The 19,454-nt window shown below is 38.7% G+C and overlaps 1 protein-coding gene and 1 pseudogene across 1 annotated transcript in view; one reads left to right on the forward strand and one right to left on the reverse strand.

Moving 5' to 3' along the window:
• LOC107075906 (antigen WC1.1-like) overlaps nt 1-3,855 on the forward strand; it is a 123,952-nt gene extending 120,097 nt beyond the window's left edge. The window contains exons 14-17 of the mRNA XM_069198917.1: nt 4-75; nt 677-763; nt 1,522-1,608; nt 3,680-3,855. Of these exons, the coding sequence (XP_069055018.1) occupies nt 4-75; nt 677-763; nt 1,522-1,608; nt 3,680-3,855 (422 nt within the window). The remainder of the gene's footprint in view (nt 1-3; nt 76-676; nt 764-1,521; nt 1,609-3,679) is intronic.
• The window catches only part of LOC138242338 (zinc finger protein 850-like), a 1,462,105-nt pseudogene that overhangs the window by 504,405 nt on the left and 938,246 nt on the right, over nt 1-19,454 (reverse strand).

Below are 19,454 nucleotides of genomic sequence, written 5' to 3' on the forward strand. Positions count from 1 at the left end.
CAGGGAGATTCTTCTCTGACGAGCTGCCCTCTGGATACGATGATGTGGAGGACAGTGAGGGAGACCCAGTACCAGGTGAGTGGAGATGGAGTCACGGGACTCAGTGTGGTAGTGGGGGATCTTCAGTCCAGTACTCACTCTCACCTCAAACCAGGCTGACATTTAGAGAACTTGAGTAGATAATCCTGGGTCTTACAAATATGACCACATGTGTTTGTGATACCTTATAAACTCTGCTCATTGCTAGCCTGATCTCAACAGATCACAGAGGCTGAGCAAAACAAGACCTGGTCAATACTGGGATGGGAGACCTTTAAAGAAAAGTCAGGATGCTGACTAATTGGTGTTGATTGAGTAGGAGATGGTGCCTCAGGTCCAGAATTCAATACAAGTTTCCCAGTGTGATGACTGGGGAACAGTATGCTGTAGAAACTCTCTTTCAGATCAAATGTTAAATCACTGACCCTAGAGTCGTGCCTTAATTATACACCACAAAGCATTTAAAAATGCACTTCACAATAACCAAATAGAAAATGTGACTTACTTAATTTACTTTCTGTTTCATACAGACAGTACCCACAGACATCAAAGTGTTATGAAAGACTAAAGTTATTTTAGCTATGTGGTGAAGTAAGTCAGAGTCCTGAAGTGTAAATTGTCTCTCTGTGTGGTTCAGAAGAATCGATACCCTCTCTGAAAGAAGAGGCCCCGGAGTACTATGACGATGCTGTAACTGTACCTCAGAGCCCAGATGCCTTGTCAGGTGGGTTATTTCAGTCCAGTCACATGGAGAAACCCTGCACCAATCCGTCTGTATTATTGTGCTGTTTGGTTCCCCTTCCAATATCTCAAAGTGTGCACATCACTACTTTCTCTGTCCAAATACAGCCATCATTCACTGTTCAAATCTAGTTTTAAATTTATAACGGAAGTGAATCGGAGTGGAAAAAAAGGTTCCCTGATCTCCTGTATTTAAAGTCCGGTGTTTTAGTTCTAATATGATGTTACATCCCAGTGTGGTCCGTTTGGTTATTCTCCCTCCTCATTGGTTCATTAATTCATCCACCTTGCTGTATTACATCATTCGTGATCAGCTTCTTGACCGATCAGAACTCACCTTCTTCGGTATTTAACTTGGAGGTTTTCAGAACGTAGGGGACGTTTTGCTCAACTTCGGTTCTGCTCGGCTCAGCTTCAGCTTCTTGTTCCTCTGTTTTCGTTCGTTTTGCTTTGTGTTTGTGTTTCCATATGGCTTCGGCTTTGTTAGTTTGTGTTCTTCTCCTCCTTGTACTTTAGTTTATTTGTATTATCCTTTATTTCACCATTACCTTGCCCAAACATGTTATATCAACCTCTGTGCTCTTTTGTACCCCGTTCCTTGTGTCTACACTCGTTTTCCCTTATCTGAAGTCGTAGCTCACTTGTGTATTTGCGTGAACTTTTGTTTAAAGTGTTAGTTAAGTTTGTTGTTGTATTTAAAATCTGATGTGTGACAGTTAAACTGTGCTCTGTGTGGATCAGGAGAGCTGATGTCCTCTGTGAAAGAAGAGGCTCCTGATCATTATGATGATGTCATCGCTGTGCCCCAGAGCCCAGACACAGTGTCAGGTGAGTTATTATAAAAAAGACTCAGGAGTACCCTCTGTACCAGCCCACAGTAGCCTTTGTCATTAGAAATGAGTTTCAACCTAATTTCACCCCAGCAAATAAACACTAACTTGAAAAGAAGTGCTCTCTTACAGGCCAGCCTGTGTCAGAATGACAGAGACATTACTGACCTGCTCTTCTGTTCACAGAGACACTCCTCTCTGATAAGACACACTCTGAATACAGTGATGTGGGGGACAGTGAGGAAGATCCCACTTTAGGTAAAGGGGGCTACAGCCAGGGGGCTCAGTGTGGGTGAAGTAGTTCAGGTATGGGAAAGTTGACCCCCAGTAATCAATCTCTGTGCCACTCTCATCCAAGACAAAGAGACATCAGGCATTTTGCAGTAGTAGTGTCCTGCAGGGATAAATAACAGCCAATACAGGCTAAGAGACTGTACTCGTACAAGGTTAGATCTCATAGATCAGAGTTTCATTGAAACCCACCTACTGTCACACCCAGCCAATCAGATGATTGAGATTCGGAGTGAGGTCTGGGCAGAGCAAAGCTTTATATTCCCCAACACCAGGAATTGTGTTCTCTGACTGTGGAGAGAATTCCTATGTTCTGAAAATACTGTAGTTTTAGAGAATTTGTGTGTCATGAACAGAAGTAAAATCTGCACTGAATCAGGAATTCATCCTAAAAGATACAATTTTATTTGAAAAAATGCCTAATTAATGTTTTTAGATTACAATATTATAAAAAAACTATTCTATATACAATAACTAACACTAACAGCCATTTATATCAAAGCAGATCTCTCAGATATGTTCTATTACACTTGTAGTTTCTCATGCATGCTATGGTTATATCAATAAAATGTATATTGTTTATTTAGAATGCATGTGTGTCAGACTGTGATCATCAAGTACTGTAACAATTTGCTCTTACAATTTCAGATTGTTCCAGCAAATTAAAACCCCCATTCACTATACAGTTGTGACTATGGAAGTGTTTTTTAAAAAATGTAGATACACCTGGCTAGAGTCAACATTTCCAATTCTCATGGGCTTCAATGCAAGGAGATGTTAGCTAACATGTAGGGGTGTAAGATTCAGTGATTAAAGCAAACATAATGTTTACCCTAGTGAAGTTCCTGGTACATGAAAACTCCTTGTCCAGATCAAGCAGAAAGACCTCAACAGAGTTTAGTATTTGAACGGCTTTAAGAGAGCTTGCCATTCTGTTGTTTTTAGAAACTTTAATGTCTTGTTTAGAGACTCCCTTGGCAAAAAAAAAAAACAGCCTCTCCTGGCATGTGGGAGCATTTTTAGAAGATAGGCTGCCATTCGTTTTATAGCATCCGGGTTCATGGAGAGGTGTATGTAGGTGCAGGTCATATTCTGTTTGGTTTAAAACAGCAGCTATGTCTCTCCTTTTGGCCTGTGTAGGTATTTTGTAAATGTTGAATACTTGGTGGCAGTTTGGGTTTTTCTGGGTGGTTAGGATGTAGGTCTCTAAAGCACCTTGTTAGTAAATTTGTACATGTGTGCTGTATGTTTATGCCATGTGTTGTTTAGTGTGTATATTGTCATTGTTAGTAAACATTTGTTTAACGAATTGTGCCTGAACTATTCCTTTTTTTCCCCATAGCTGTGCAAAAGATCAAATAACTCATCTTTCTCTAACACTACCAAAAGCTTGGGCATATTCTTGGCAAAATCTTTACAAGTTTGGGGTTATGATTATTTTAATTATTATTTTATCTAGTCACTTCTGATATTCACCATTTTCATAACTCCAATTTGAAACAATATTATTTTAATAGCTGACTCATTTGAAAAACCATGTTAGTCAAGGCCTGATTTAATTAAAACATTAATTTTATGACACTATATATTTCCACACAGTTAATAAACAATTACTTCTTATAGATTTTAAAATCACACATATACATTTTCAAAAATACATCCTGTACCCATGATTACAAATGTATGGGTCTAATTTTAATTACCTCCTAAACCAAAAATATCAGCTAACAGAGTTATCCCTGTCCCTCAGCTGTCCACTGCCCGTCTCTTTCTGTCAGGTGTCCCCCACACTGGACCTGGAGTGGACAGGGTCCTGCCCACATTGCCCTCTGAAGAAGGAGCTCATGCCCCTGACAAGACTGACTATGATGATGTTGGGGATGAGTCTCAGGGAGAGGATGGGTGCTGTGAGACTGACAGGGCTGTCTGGGAGAAGCTCCTCCTGCAGGTCTAGACACAGAAGAGCTTCACCAACACAGTCACACAGCCTTAGAGCAGCTCTGAGCAAATGTTTATACATTTTATTAAAGTTTTGTTTTGCAATAAACTTTTTAGAACCATTTTTGGTATGTGCTTTCTAATGTTTCATATTAAGACCATCACAAATTAAGTAGCTCCTGGCCACTCACAATGATAATATCACCCCAGCAGAAAAGGAAACTTAAAGAGGTGTGACAAACTGACATTACAAAACTCATGATCATGAAAGAAAAGGCCTTTTTAAACTTGTTTCCTAAAATGGCATCAGAATGTTTTTGGACTGTAGGAGGAAACTGGAGCACCTGGAGGAAACTCATGCAAACATGGGGACAACATACAAGCTCCACAAGGATAGCACAGCATATCAGAAAATAATCACAGAACTCCATCACTGCATGGTAGCAGTGTTAACCACTGGGCCACCTGTAAAATAAGTATACTTCCAAAACAGGAAGAGAGTGTGTAAAACAATATTCTATATACTTTTACTCTGGACCTTTAAGAGTTAATTTAACCTTTTGTCTGCTGAAGATGTTAGGAAGCCTGCTTTTAGGGAAAAAGGGAATTTTCTAAAACTAACAAGTAATTATGTACAGGACACATTTCAACATATAAGCAAAATAACAATAAAATGTGTCTTAGTTTCTCTAATGATGTGAATTCTATAATACTGACAGAATATTGTACTGTATTCTATAGTCTGAATAATCACCAAAGCACAATTTAGGGATTTGGGTGACACTAACACAAGAGGAAGACAACATGGAAATCCACAAGGTTTATTTTCCAACAGTGTCACTCAATACTACATCACAGAGGCTGATCTATTCCCCCTCATTATGTAGACTGACATGCTTGTGATGAACTGTTCTCCTGCGATAATCAGCTGCAATCACTGACTTGGGCATGATGTTCATACTCCCTTCCTCTTCCAAGGAGGACTGAGACAGAAAATCAGCGACTCAGACTCTTTTGTCCACTCGCAGAAAGCCAAGACACTTAATTGCGAGGCTTTTTATTCAAGTTAGAAAAAAGAAACTTCTCTAAATTAAATTTTACGCCGCACAAAGAGAACGTCTTCCATGTGGCTGGTTAGCTCAGTTGGTTACACCAAAGTATGGGTCTGTTCCCTGTATGGGCCCGAAGATCTCCTTCTCTTTTGCCAAAATCATCTGTCTTGATATTTCTTTCAATGTTAATTAAAATGAGAGGTTGGAATTAGTAGCTCTGAGTGATTGAATTGCATTTTCAGTGGACTTTTCCCTCTACAGAGAGGTGTAACGGTTGATGGTGAGAAAGAGGATTGCAAAAGTTGGTTTGCTTAGTTGGTGTTATAGTGAGTGGCTTCATGGTATGACGTTTTATGATTTTTTAATATCTAACTATATGAACTCAGTCAATTAAATATAAATAGAAAATAAAATACTTATCTCACAACCCATGGCAGAAGTTACTAGATTGTTTTATTGGTATAATAATTGTTATACATTTATTAAATTGATATATCATCACAATTATTATATCTACCTCAAAACGCAGAGCCACTCAAGGATTATGTTGAATGCTAGCTTTATTGAACAGCATAGTGTAGCTTCCAATGAACATCTAACTGAACTAACTTAAACTACTTTCCTAGGAGCCACATAACGTAACCCCCCCCCCCAACACATATCCCCTGGAAATGGGGAGGTACAGATAATGTTCAGTTCCATAGTACACTACAGTTTGCTAATCACTAGGCCATATGGGAGCAAATCTTGCCATTCAGAATAATTTGTCATAATGCATCAAACCCTTTATTAATATTCTATTGCAGGACTGCACTACTTCGTAATAAAATAATTAAAAAATATTTAATCACGTGTTTGCCATTCTTATTTTATGAACCTTGTTTCTGTATTGAGCTCATATTTTGGAAACAAAAAGTTTATATAGCCACATTCCCATATTGGGAATTGAACCCGGGCTACTTGGATAAAAACATCTGATTGCTAATCACTAGACCCTAAGGGAGTATTGCCACACTCTACATAAAGTAAGCATAGTCTTTATAGTTTGCTTGTTAGAGAGCTAGCTGGCACCCAGAGCACTGCAGAGTCTATTTACTGTGACTTACTTGATGTACAACATCAGGACTTTTCAGATCCCTGGCACACGTTGAGATCACAGACATGGCCATGCAGGTATGCCAAGCCACATGTATGTCTCAGCATCTTGCCATGATCATACAGGTATATGGTTAGTAAATTTATGTTTTGATTGCAACAACCCTGCAATGAACATGGCTTACAGCAGCACTAGACTGGAGATTTTGATATTTGCTTAAATGAAGAAAAAAAGCCAAGTGTGTATCATCAAACTGGCGTGCTGCCCCACATAAGCGATACAAACAAACACTGCTTTATTGAGGAGCACTGCCTGAGCTTATTATTGGTAACTTGGAGACCAGACCAACCTCTTCAGTGGAAAAAAAGTGAAGGACAGGACCCACAGTATTAAAAAGTTATTTCTTTAATCTTGTTTCTTAGGCAGTATCTATCAAGGTTGGTATAAAACTATCTGAAATGAATATTTTCACATACTGAACTCCAGAAGGATATACAGGAAGGAATGAAGCAGAAGGTAGACAGATGTGGTTGTTATTGCATTTTCTGTCTTTTATTTCCACACCATCCATGAACAGATTTACAGCAAAATCAGGAAAGGCAGTACTGACAGAGTCACTTTCTCATGGATAACATCAGAGACTATGGCATATTCCCAAGGGGTAACTGGAATCTGGAATCTATCCAAGAACTCAGGGCAATTCAACAACCTACCCTCTTTGTTTAGCAATGGTGCCACTAACCAAATTTATAATAGCATATCTGAAAAGTATACTTTTAATTTTGTACTTAATGTTCTTGCTATTCTATAAATAGTTGTTCTATTTCTTCAGGAGACAATTATTTTTAATGTAACCGGGTGGTTACGGAGTGGATATTTGAAATCTGATACTGAAATTGGTAGCTGTCGCTTTAAGACACGCACGTATGAGTGACGTCAGTGCGCCAGTAATTGTGGAAGTGAACATCGTAAAGTTCTATTTAAATTCTATTAAAAATGTGAGAAATAATAAAGCACGGAAAACATATGATATATGTAAAAATACAATTTAATCATATAACTTACTTATTACCTCTGGTGGTTAACTGCTTATTTTTCTGTTTGTGTTTGTTATCTTGTACATAATTTGATCCTCTGATTGTATTTGTAAACTTTTTATACATTTAATAAAAAATTCTTTAAAAATAAACATAGTAAAGCTGAGCTTGGTGTGTGGCTCCGTGTGATGTGAATGCAGAGAGCGTGTTAAAAGAAGACTGTGATATTCTGTGTGTCTTGGATTAGACGAGATTAGAGTGAGTAGTTTTGTTTTTATATTTCTGTGATGTAATGGGACCAATGAAGAATGTGGCATTCAGACTAATGTGGAGTATTTCTTTCCTTAGGGAAATTGCCACTACCGTATTTTTTTTGTCTTTGTTATTTTAGTAGCACTTTGTGCATCCTGGTGTGTGTATATCTCCATGTATATCTATGTGAATTTTTCGGGTTAAAGGTTATACTGCATCCAATCTAAATTCTGTAACAGAAAATAATACAACCAATCATTTTTATGATTTCATGCAGATCCAGAATAAAAAGAATCCCCATTTAAGTTTATTGTAGTACGGTGTGTGCTTTCCCGGGCTACATTAATATTTGCATTTCTGTGTTGATTGTGTAACACAAAACAAAAAGGATTAGCTGATGCGTATATCTGAAACTCTTACATATAGTCTTCGATACTTCGATTTAAAAATATTTTAAACGTATTAAACATGTTTTGAACAAAAGCTTGCAGAAAAAAGGCATATTCAAAATAAACGTATCTGGACTTACCTACATTAAACAGCTACAGTGAAAATATTGTACATACTTATGTCCTTGAAGGTACTGTATAAAGCTGAAATAAATTTGCAATCGCACGGTTCAACACGAAGAGTGCAGCTCGATGGCGATTCAGACCTCCCGAGTAGCTGGTGGTAGCAGGTGCAGTGAAGTTTATATCATATTGCCGAATCTCCTTTCTCAGCTCCGCTCCTCGGCTGTTTTGAAGCCGCTGCAGCGCTAGTGTATAACGTCATCACGAATCGCTGGCTGTGCAGATATTTAACCCACGTGGCAGTAATTTAATCGGTTAGTTTGGATGAATAATAAAGACGGTTATTTTATTTAAAAATAACTTTCCATCTCCTGAAGAAACGACCCTGTTTATCTGTAGATTTGTAGAGACCCCGAACGTATAACTTCTGCCTCTGTTTCGGATCGAATCTTTAGAAAGATGGCTAATGTGTTCTTCACACTGGAGACAGAGCTTCACTCCTTCATGGAGGTTTCGCTTAAATCGATCGTGGACGAAGTTTCTGAAGTTTTTCGAAACAGGATGGTTAAAATCACACAGTTTGTGGAAGAGAGTTTCGGGAGTGAAATGGCGCAGCTGAAGAAGGAAAACGAGAGCCTGAAGTGGAGACTGCAGCTGTGGGAGAAGGAGTCGGGAGGAGGAGATCAGGGACAGACAGATCGTGTTGGACACACGCTTCCCTGTGAAGTCCCTGCAGAAATAAAAGAAGAAATGGACACGAAACTGGAGCTGTCAGGTCAGTGTGATGACTTGTATGAAGTCAGTGTCTGTGTGTTTAAAAACAGTGTCTTTAACTTCCTCACTGGTGAGAGTATAGTGGAGAGATGCAGAGTGAAGTGGAAAATACTGTGTGATGTACAGTAGCAACGAGATTCTTTACTGCAAACTGAATTGTTGTTGTTTGGTTATGGTGCTTAAAACATCCTTGATATAGTAACAGGGCTACAATCACGTCATTTAGACACAGTTAGTTTGTATTTGTAAATTTAGTGAAAATATAATGTAAAGCAATATTTTTAGTTATTTGGTCTGCTGTAAATCTGAAGGTTAAAGTAAGTAAAGACACAATAATTGTATAACTGAATCACTTTCTATAATTTAGCGTCATTACCATAATTATTGTATTTGTATTATATGTCTGTACATATAAATACACACATCTCATGTATTATTTATATATGTAATATATAATTATAAGAACAAGTAAAGGTTTATTACATGGTGAAAAGAGAAGAAAGAGAAGAAACAGAAGACAATGTTTCTATTGTGTTTCTTTTCTTCTCTTTTCATCAACGAATAAACCTTTACTTGTTCCTTTGCAACCTGCACATGCTGATGCAGCTAACTTCTTGAACATATATAATAATATAAATGTAAGTGGCCATATTAACATTTTCAGGATCACTGTGTCTATATTCTCCTCTTTCTGCGCAATGTCAATGTACTGGAGTGTTCAGTCAGTGTGTCTGTATTAACCCCCCTCTCTCTCAGTGCAGTGTTAATGTACTGGAGTGTTCAGTCAGTGTGTCTGTATAAATCCCTCTCTCTCTCAGTGCAGTGTTAATGTATTAGAGTGTCCAGTCAGTCTGTCTGTGTTAACCCCTCTCTCTGATTATAGTGTTAATGTACTGTAGTGTGCAGTCAGTGTGTCTGTGTCTCAGTGCAGTGTCAGTGAACTGTAGCATCCAGTCAGTTTGTGAATATTGGTGTGACAAGTGCTCTGTGCTGGTCTATCTAGATGCTATAAAATCCCTTTCATTTTTAGGAGAACAAGTCTTGTTCTGCATCTGCAGTTCATGCTTTTCTGATCTCTGTGGCTGAACATTTCCTTTTGTTATAGTTGGATTCAGAACCTCACTTGGACAGAGACTAGGATTAAATTTATTTCTTTTGAGTGTCATGATTTTATTATTTTCAGTTCCTTTTCACGTTATCTTTGTTCAGGCAACTCGAGTGTGTTTGACTATTTGGTGTATATCTAGTTTGAAAATGAGCTTTGACAATTTCATTTAGATAAGGTTATTGATGATATTTCCTTGCTATCTCAAAATTATTATTTTTTGCCTCTTATGTATGAATATTATTTCCTTTTGAATTCTCCTCTAAGATCACGTTCAAGGTTTTATTCTCTTCTCCTGTGTTTTCAGGCTCAGAGGCCAGTGGTCTCCCTGACGCTGGGGAAAGGGCTCCTTTTGAACAGCAGCACAGTGAGGAGTGGGGCTCCTGTCTGATGCAGGAGACAGGGCTCACTGCTGCAGAAGGGAAAGAGAAACTCAGTGAGCAGCACACAGAGAGCAGACAGAGTGTAGAGGATATGGACTCTGTGCCCATGATGAAGACCGAGCCTGAGAGTGGGACACCTGGGCTCTTAGTATCTGAGGACTTTACAAAGAAGATTAATAATCTAGATACTAACAATATTAGACAAGGTTGTAACGAACTGGACTGTGACTCTGTACAAAATCACAAAAAACAACTGTATGCATTTAATCTTAAAAAGCAGGATGTGGATCCTCAGTTGATTGACCCTGCAGAGCAGCAGACTGATGTACCTGGTGAAGAGAACAGTACTAAATTACAGCACACAGTGAAGAGTGAGGACAGGGAGGAACAACAACAGCTCCTACAGGGCTTGATGATAATAAGGCCTTGTTCTGTTAGAGTGGAGAGACTGTCATTGCAGAAGTGTTTTAAACAAATGAATCATTCTTTAGTATCTAAGAACTTTACAGAGATGTATAATAATTTGGACACTAAGAGTATAGCAAAGCATGTGAATGAACTGGAGTTGGTCTCTGTTCAAGGAAGAAAGGAAGAGGAAGAAAAGGAATTGAAAGTTTTCAGTTCCCAGTTGATTCAGCCTTCAGAGCAGCAGACGAATGTACCTGGCAAAGAGAACAGTACTGAATTACTGTACTCAGAGGAGAGTCAGTATAGAGAGGAAAGAGAGGAACAACAGGGAGGCCCACAGGACTTGATAGGAATGAGTTCTTCTTCTGCAAACATGCAGAGACTGTCAGTGCAGCAGTGGATTAATCATTCAAGCAACGTTAAAAATCACCAGCTCACTGCAGGCCAGAGGATTAGGAAGACTCATCCAGCACCTTGTTTGGATAATGTAGAGAAAATGTCAGTACAGCCCAGACAGCAGCAATGTTTTCGACAATCAAGTAAATTAAAAAGTCACCAGCGCACCCATACTGGTGAGAAACCATTCACCTGCAAACAGTGTGGGAAAAGATTTAATCAGGCAAGTCATTTAAAAACCCACTTACGAATTCACACAGGAGAAAAACCATTCACCTGCCATCACTGTGGGAAGAGCTTTACAGAGGCAGGCAGTGTAAAAAAACACCAACTAATTCACACAGGAGAGAAGCCATTCACCTGCAGTCAGTGTGGGAAGAGCTTTATTCAGGCAGGCAATTTAAAAACCCACCAGCTTGTTCACACACGAGAGAAACCTTTCTTCTGCAGCCAGTGTGGGAAGGGTTTTATTCAGGCAGCCAATTTAAAAACACACCAGCTTATTCACAAAGGAGAGAAACCTTTCACCTGCAGTCAGTGTGGGAAGAGTTTTATTCAGGCAGGCAATTTAAAAACCCACCAGCTTGTTCACAAAGGAGAGAAACGTTTCACCTGCAGTCAGTGTGGGAAGGGTTTTATTCAGGCAGCCAATTTAAAAACACACCAGCTTATTCACAAAGGAGAGAAACCTTTCACCTGCAGTCAGTGTGGGAAGGGTTTTATTCAGGCAGGCAATTTAAAAACCCACCAGCTTATTCACAAAGGAGAGAAACGTTTCACCTGCAGTCAGTGTGGGAAAAGCTTTATTCAGGCAGGCAATTTAAAAACCCACCAGCTTGTTCACACAGGAGAAAAACCTTTCACCTGTAGTGAGTGTGGGAAGAGTTTTAGTGTGGCAAGCAGCTTAAAAAAACACCAACTAATTCACACAGGAGAGAAACTGCTCAGCTGTAGTCAGTGTGGGAAGAGTTTTAGTACAACAGACAACTTAAAAACCCACCAGCTTATTCACACAGGAGGGAGACGATTTAAGTGCAGTCACTGTGGGAAGAGTTTTAGTCAGCCAAGCCATTTAAAAAGACACCAGCTTATTCACACAGGAGAGTAACACTGGATAGTACAATACACAGAAGTTTAGAGTTGAATGATGATTTATTTTTAGTCTATCGTGGCATGACTTGATCATGAAGGTCTTTAACCCCTTAGCAGAACTCCCTGGCACCTGAATCTGTACAGGTTCTGAACAGCATTTCAGATTCAGAAAACTCCCAAGTTAAACTTGCATCATCAAAGCAATATATTTTTGTATATATATATATCTTTATATATCTTATATATGTATATATATCTTTGTAAATGATACACAAAGTATTGCTCTCGCTAATGACTCCAGTATTTTCTAAATCTAACCTTTTTTTTTACAGCACTGAAACCTGTTAAAAAATAAAGTTTTTGGAAAATTTATATCCATTTATGTAGGAAGATTCATTTCTATTTATTTAATTTAAATTACATGGTAATTGGTATTTAATTGTAATTTAAATTACAAGCACTCATGGACAAATACCATTACATTTTGCCCAGAAACATCATCAGCCAAGCTAGCAGCAGAAACTATTAGAATACTTGAGGATATAAAAAGTTTAAAACTTGGTGACATGACACATAACTTCTCCCTTTGTGTGGACAGTGTTTTCTTGTTTCTGTCTTTACCTGTCTAAGCTGTCCTAGTGGTCATGAATGAGTTTAGCTCCATTTCAGATGTTAAAATGAATTACCATAAATCTAAGGCCATTTCTCTAGGTGGCTTCAATTATATGGGGTCCCTTCCAAATGTCCCAGTTAAACGGTCTAAATTCCGTTTACCATGGGCTAAATGTTTCACTGAATCTTAGAGAATTGTGGAAACTAAACATTGCAGCAATAATTCTAAATGTCCAAATAGACTTGGAACTCTTGCATATTCTCCCTCTTTCCCTTCTGAGCCAAATCAGCTCAGTTCAGATGAAAGTCCTGCTGTACCTTCAGTGTCCCCATCTCCTCTCATTGTGTGTTTTCATTGTGTGTGTCTTGTGTATTTGTTATGTTGTTGTCATTCTGTAAAGCACTTTGAGAATCCACCTTTGAAGGCACTAAATAAAATAAAGTTTATTATTATTATTGAGTCTTTTATACCCTCTGCATTGCTCTCCGTATGCCTGACCAGGAGGGTTATCACTGATGGGCACTTGCCAGGTGTATTTGATCAGTGATAAAGCTGAAATCCTTCCAGCTGCCTGTAGAGAGCGGTGGTCTTTTACAACTGGGCTTGTCCCTCTCAGTCACTGTGGGTCATTGTGGGTTTCATTTCATTCTCATATTAAAGAAAGAACATATGTTAACTAACCTTGGGAATCTTTAAGATGTGGTATAAACATGGTACACAGGTGATTGGGGATTTTATTTAAGAAAAACACCTTAATGTTCTTTTGGCAAAGGCAAGCACAATTCAATCTTACTTAAGAATGTTTATCGTTATGTAGATGACTGTCTCCATCATTACAGTTGTAGCCAGGTGTGTTGAGCCATGGTTATATAATGTAATCATTTATGTTGTTTTTTATTTTGTTTTTGTGAACTTCCCCAAAATTAGTTCCAGTTTTATGTATAGGCTTTACAACATACTTTGGGATTTGTTGTTGGAGGGGCGTCAATTAAGATGCACCCTGGGCGTCATAGGTGTGACGTTTTTCTGGTGATTTCTCAGACGCATTGTGGATGCCGCAACTTTATTTTAATCAATGGATTTTCTGTTTTAAATTATAACTGGTATGGCGTAATATATTGGTGACCACGTGATGAAGAATGTGCCGCATTGTTAGGTTGCAAGTAATGTTTTATTTGATTAAAAACTTAGGATGTCTGATCTGGAGGGCCTGTTGCGACATGCTAACGTACCGTAACGGGGTGTAGTGTGGTGCTAGCGACACATGGTCATTCAGGTTAGTATGCCAGCGTTATTTTATTTTCTTTATTACATATTCATGTGGTGATATTATTTCTGAGAATGTTACAGTTGTGTGTTAAATTAATAGTGGTATTGCATAAGTGGAATGTGTAATGCAGTATACGATATTTAACCACGTGTTATATTTTGCTAAGCAGGAGATTAAGAGACATTTAGCGTGTGTAACACCCACATGGTTTATGTTCTATAAGGTATTTCGTCCATTTTGTTATAACTTTTTTCTCTCTTCTTTTTTACTTTGATATCTTAGGTGTGCGATTTTATGAACCAAATGTTAACGTACAAAAAGTTGCATTGTAGAGTAAGGTAACGGGATTGTGGCTTATATCTTGGAGAGTACGTATACGGTGATGATAGATAAAACATGGAAAAAGAAAGGGGCGATTTATGCATTTATTATAATAATTGTAATTTATTTGACATTGATATGATATATGGTATTAATTACATTTTTATATATATAATCTATTATTATTTAGATATTTTATTTAATATAATTATAATGAGAATCTCTGATGCATTGTGGACGTCGATGCGGAGGGAAAGAGAGACATTTAACGTGTGGAACATCCACGTGTTTTATGTTCTATAAGGAAATAAAATCGCAGACCTCTACCTGGTGTCCCTGGGTGTTCATTTGACACAACGCAGAGGAAGCTCTCCGCTACACAGTGATGTACAAAATTTAATTAGGGCAATAAAAGTCTTAGCTCATTTTGTTTCTTCCATCTACTCAGCGTTATACTTACTTGCCAGAGATAGCATAGCTAAATAAACTTTTGAAGAAGAAAGGGATCTCGGAAGAGAATATATTGAGAATAAGGCTAGAGGTTGTAAATTCTGTCAGATCAATTTTCACATGCAGTAGACTAAGGGAAACCCGATTTACAGTGCTGTAGAAAAAGTAAGTATACCCCATGAAAAGGTGTGTTTTTCAACATATTTGCATGTATGGATATTTGATCTTCATTTCAACAATATTGATAGATAAAGGCGATCTAATTTAACAACAGTGACAATTATTATTTTCAATCATTTATTTAACAAAAAAAGTCAGAAATGCAATTGTCTGCTGTGGAAAAAATAAGTACAACCCCTAGCTTCAATACCTGTTGTTGCCCCCTTTGGCAGAAATCACATCTTGTAGGCATTTCTTATAATTGTCTATCAGTCACCTACATCAACTTGGAAACATTTTTGCCCAGTCTTCCTTACAGAACTCCTTCAACTGTGTGATGTCTGAGGGCTTTCTTGTATGTACAACCCGCTTCAAGTCCCCCCACAGCATTTCTGTGAGGTTAAGATCTGGGCTTTGACTTGGACATTCCGTAACGCTCCATTTCTTCTTTTTGGGCCATTATTTTGTGCATTTGCTTCAGTGTTTTGGGTCAATGTCTTGTTGTGTGGTTCACTTATGGTTCAGCTTCAGCTTTTTTGACAGATGGCCTCACATTCTCCTCAAGTACTCTCTGGTACAATGTGGAGTTCGTGGTTGAATCTATGATGGCAGGCTGGCCAGGACCTGAGGCAGAAAAGCAGTCCCAAACCATAATGCTTCCACCACCATGCTTTACAGTTGGTATGAGGTTCTTTTGGTCAAAGTTTTTGGTTTTCGCCAAACACGTCTGGCATTGTGGCTAAAACAGCTCTACCTTTGTCTCATCCATCCAGACCACATTGTTTTAATAGTCCTGATCTTCACCTAGGTGTTGTCTGGCAAACTTCAGTCATGAATCTGTATTCTTTTTTGAGAGCAGAGGCTTCTTCCTTCCTGACCTCGCATGTAGGGCAAAGTTGTGCAGTCTCTTTCGGATGGTTGCCTCATTCACTTTGACATTGACTAAGGCAAGATTTGCCTGTAAATCCCTTGATGTTATCCTGTGCTTTTGGAGACTTCCTGCAGCATTGTTTGGTCAGCTCTTGGGCTGAATTTGGTTGGACGACCTGGCCTGGAAAGATTGCCAGTGGTTTTACATTTTCTCCATTTGTAGATGAGTTTTCGGACAGTGGAATGATTGACTACAAATTGCTTGAAAATGGGTTTAAAACCCTTCCCAGACTCATAGGCATCAACAGTCATTCTTCTGAGGACCTCAGAGAGCTCTTTTGATCTTGGCATGATAAAGCCACACATCTCAATTCCTAAGACCAAAGCAGGCCGCAGGTCTCTGATGTTTATATAAGGCAGTGCCCTCCAAGTTACTCTCTAGTGATGTTCTAATCATTTGCACCTGTTTTGGTGCACCTGATTCTAATTTAAGGCATTCAATGATAAAGTTATTGGTGTACTAACATTTTCCGCACAGGGAAATTGCATTTCTTTAAATAGTACAATGAGTGCAAAATGTAATTTTTCAATGTTATTTTTTAAAAATTAGATCACATCTATCCATCAATATTGTTGAATTGATGATCAAATATCCTTTTTTCCACAGATATAAAAAAGACAAACCTTTTCATGGGAGGTACAGCCTTTTTCACACCACTGTATGATATACTGTATAAGTTACTACATAGATTACATATCACATCCTGTCTTTAAACAGAGTGAAGGCTGCCAGTTCACCTTTACGTGTAACTGGAAACTCTCATTAGTACTGGGACTGCAGATGGTTTTCATGTTTCTGAAGCTTTCTTTCTCAGGCACTGAGGGGTGTTTTTCATATTAAAAGAGTGAAGCCTGGTCTCTTTACCCGTGGCCTACCTTCTAAAATGGCAACACATTTTCAGCTTCTGGATTAATTATTTTTAGCAAAGAAATGTTTTTTTCATCAGCTGGATGGATAGAAAAAACACTTCAAACACTTTGGTAAAGAGACGTTTTTAGTGTACTGACCCATGAAAGGCCTAATACAGTTCTGAAGGGGAACGGAAGATCTTTCCTTAAGTCATGGTCACCTCTTATTGAGTAATGGTGTGGTGGCTCTGTGGCTAAGGATCTGTGGCTGGAAGTTTACTGGTTCAGATCCCATGTCCAGCAGAGGAATCCTACTATGTTGGGCCCCTGAGCAAGGCCCTTAACCCCAACTACTCCAGGGGTGCTGTATAAATGGCTGACCCTGTGCTTTGACCCCAAGCTTCTCTGCCTGTCTGTGTGTCTCATGGAGAGCAAGTTGGGGTATGTGAAAAGACAAAATTACTAATAAAATAAGTTGTATATTGTCAAGAAAGTGATCTTATCTATTAGACAGTGGAGCTAACAGAATTGGATCATTGTGTTTAAAGAGGAATTCCTTCCGGCCTTCCACACACTGAGGGAGGAGGGGAGTTCTGCTGGATGGGAAGAGTGGCTGGATTTGGAGAGGAGATGGGACAGTCACTAGAGAGCTAGAAGGGATATGGATATTTCAGTGTTTCTGTATCCATATTGTATACTATTTTCTTTTATGGTTTATTCCTAATACTTTTTAATGATGGTAATCACATAATGATGGTATGTGAACTGTATGTGAATAATACATTTCAAGAAAATAACAGTACACGCTGTGCCATGGAGAACAAATTGAAATTCATGTCTGTGCTGTGAAGGAGATTCTCAAACACTTCTATCATATTTCTTTCACGCTAGGACGTGAGTGTATATATGTCTCACTGTTCCCATTTCACTGAATTTCATTGATGATTTGGGGATTTACGATGAAAGAATCAGTAGCCTCAAAACGCAAAAGCTTTGCTTCTCAGTGATCATGAAGGCCCTGGCCGACTGCACAGGGAAGGGTAGTGACGTCACCAAACCAGCTCGCACAACCTGTAATGTTGGCCGTATGCGTTACAATAGCATGTGCCCCCGACGATGCTATTGATATGTTATATGTGCTCTTGTTTGTATTTTATGCATTTTTGTTGTTAAAATAAAAAGTAAAAAAAAGCTTTCCAGATGCGTGCTGCTGTAAAAATGAAATGACATCAAGGGCGCTGTACGCAGAGGTCTGAAGCCTGTTCAGGCCTTCTGAAGTTCCACAGAAGAACTACATCCAGAGGTGCTAAAGAAGTCAAGTTTTCTCCATGAGAGGGGAAGCATCTCAGAAAAAGCAGGGGCAGTGGGTTCCACAGTCATAACGCCACGAAGTCAGATGAAAACAGCAAAGCCACCCGGCTTTCTCCGTGCAATTAATGAGACAAAGAGATACAGCAGAGTGGGTAGTGTGGCTGAGCAGTCGAAGGCACTGAATTAAGGATTCAGTCTCTTTGAGGGCGTGGGTTTGAATCCCACTGCTGCCAGGCGCTGTCAAGACCCCCTTTCAACTGACTTCAATCACAAGGAAGGGTAATACTTTTGGACAGTCTCTTGAAAAACTAAGCAAAGTCTTTAAAGATACTTTGTCAGCTTGACATCAAGGGAGAAAAATAAAAACTTCCTTGCATCCTCTCAACCCAAATGCGCTTTGCCACGTTCTGCGTTATGCAGGGAACAATGTCTGCAGAGGTCACTTTTGAGTCAGTGCAAATCGCAGTGTGCCATCAATTTCAACTTATCGCTTAGATAAAGTTTTCAATAAATCTTTCACTCAATATCAGCCGTGTTATTGGTACCAAGCGCTAAATGTAGGCATGTAGGAAAGGATCATAATGAGACTCAAGACATTCTGGTCTTTTCTTCTTTTGAGGATGAATGGATCACTGTGTTGCAAAAATCGGTTCAAAATCAAAATCCTCCCCTATTGCTGTTGCTTCTTTGATAGTTTCTTTAAATCCTTCAACTGAATGTCGATATTGGGTGACAATATCGTACAAATTGTGGTTTTCTTTTGATCGCCAGTTTTATTAAAATACCAGCCTCTTTTACTGTTGTCTTAGATATTTCACCAGGTATAATACTTCTCCTTGCATTCTCAGATTAAATATTTTAAAACTACATCAACATTACAATAGATTGAACAGCATTTATGGTTACAAATTATTAAAGTTAAGGTAAATAAATGAAAATATAAAAATATAACTGTACAGTCCTAACCTACTAATATCGCTGATCTGTCTTTTTGCACACCACACAGGCCACAACACTAGACTCTGGACTACCACATCATTAAAAGCCAGCTATGATACCTTTTCAAATCGACAAATTGTTATTGTTAGCCGGGACAATAACCAGTGCCTGACTAGCTCAGCTGTTAGAGCATGAGACTCTTAATCTCAGGGTCATGTACAGTATTTGAGCCCTATGTTAGGTTTGGTAAATGCTTGTATTAAAAGACAGATCCTTGACCACCTTGTTGAGAAGTGTAATAATACAGGCACACATTGTTAAAAACAAATATTTATTGCAATCACAAAACACAAACTGCACTACACCCAACAAAACATACAACACACATGTTACTTTATATAAAGTATTTACACACAAATCATCTCAGAGGCCTAACATTCTGGTCACCCAGAAAACTCTGGACTGTTACTACGCACTGAATTCTTAATGCCTACAGAGGCCACATAGGAGATGAGGTGCCTTCTCATTAAATACAATGCAACCTGCAGTTAGATCTCTCTCCCTAACAAGGTTCAGATACTTAGCTGCAGTCCGGTTTGGTTCAGATGACCAAGAAGTAGGGGATCTCGCCTGGCGTAAGCTTCAAGTCCCAACTCCTGCGGACTT

The sequence above is a fragment of the Lepisosteus oculatus genome, chromosome 14, assembly GCF_040954835.1.
Source record: "Lepisosteus oculatus isolate fLepOcu1 chromosome 14, fLepOcu1.hap2, whole genome shotgun sequence".
In the NCBI taxonomy this organism is placed as follows: domain Eukaryota; kingdom Metazoa; phylum Chordata; class Actinopteri; order Semionotiformes; family Lepisosteidae; genus Lepisosteus; species Lepisosteus oculatus.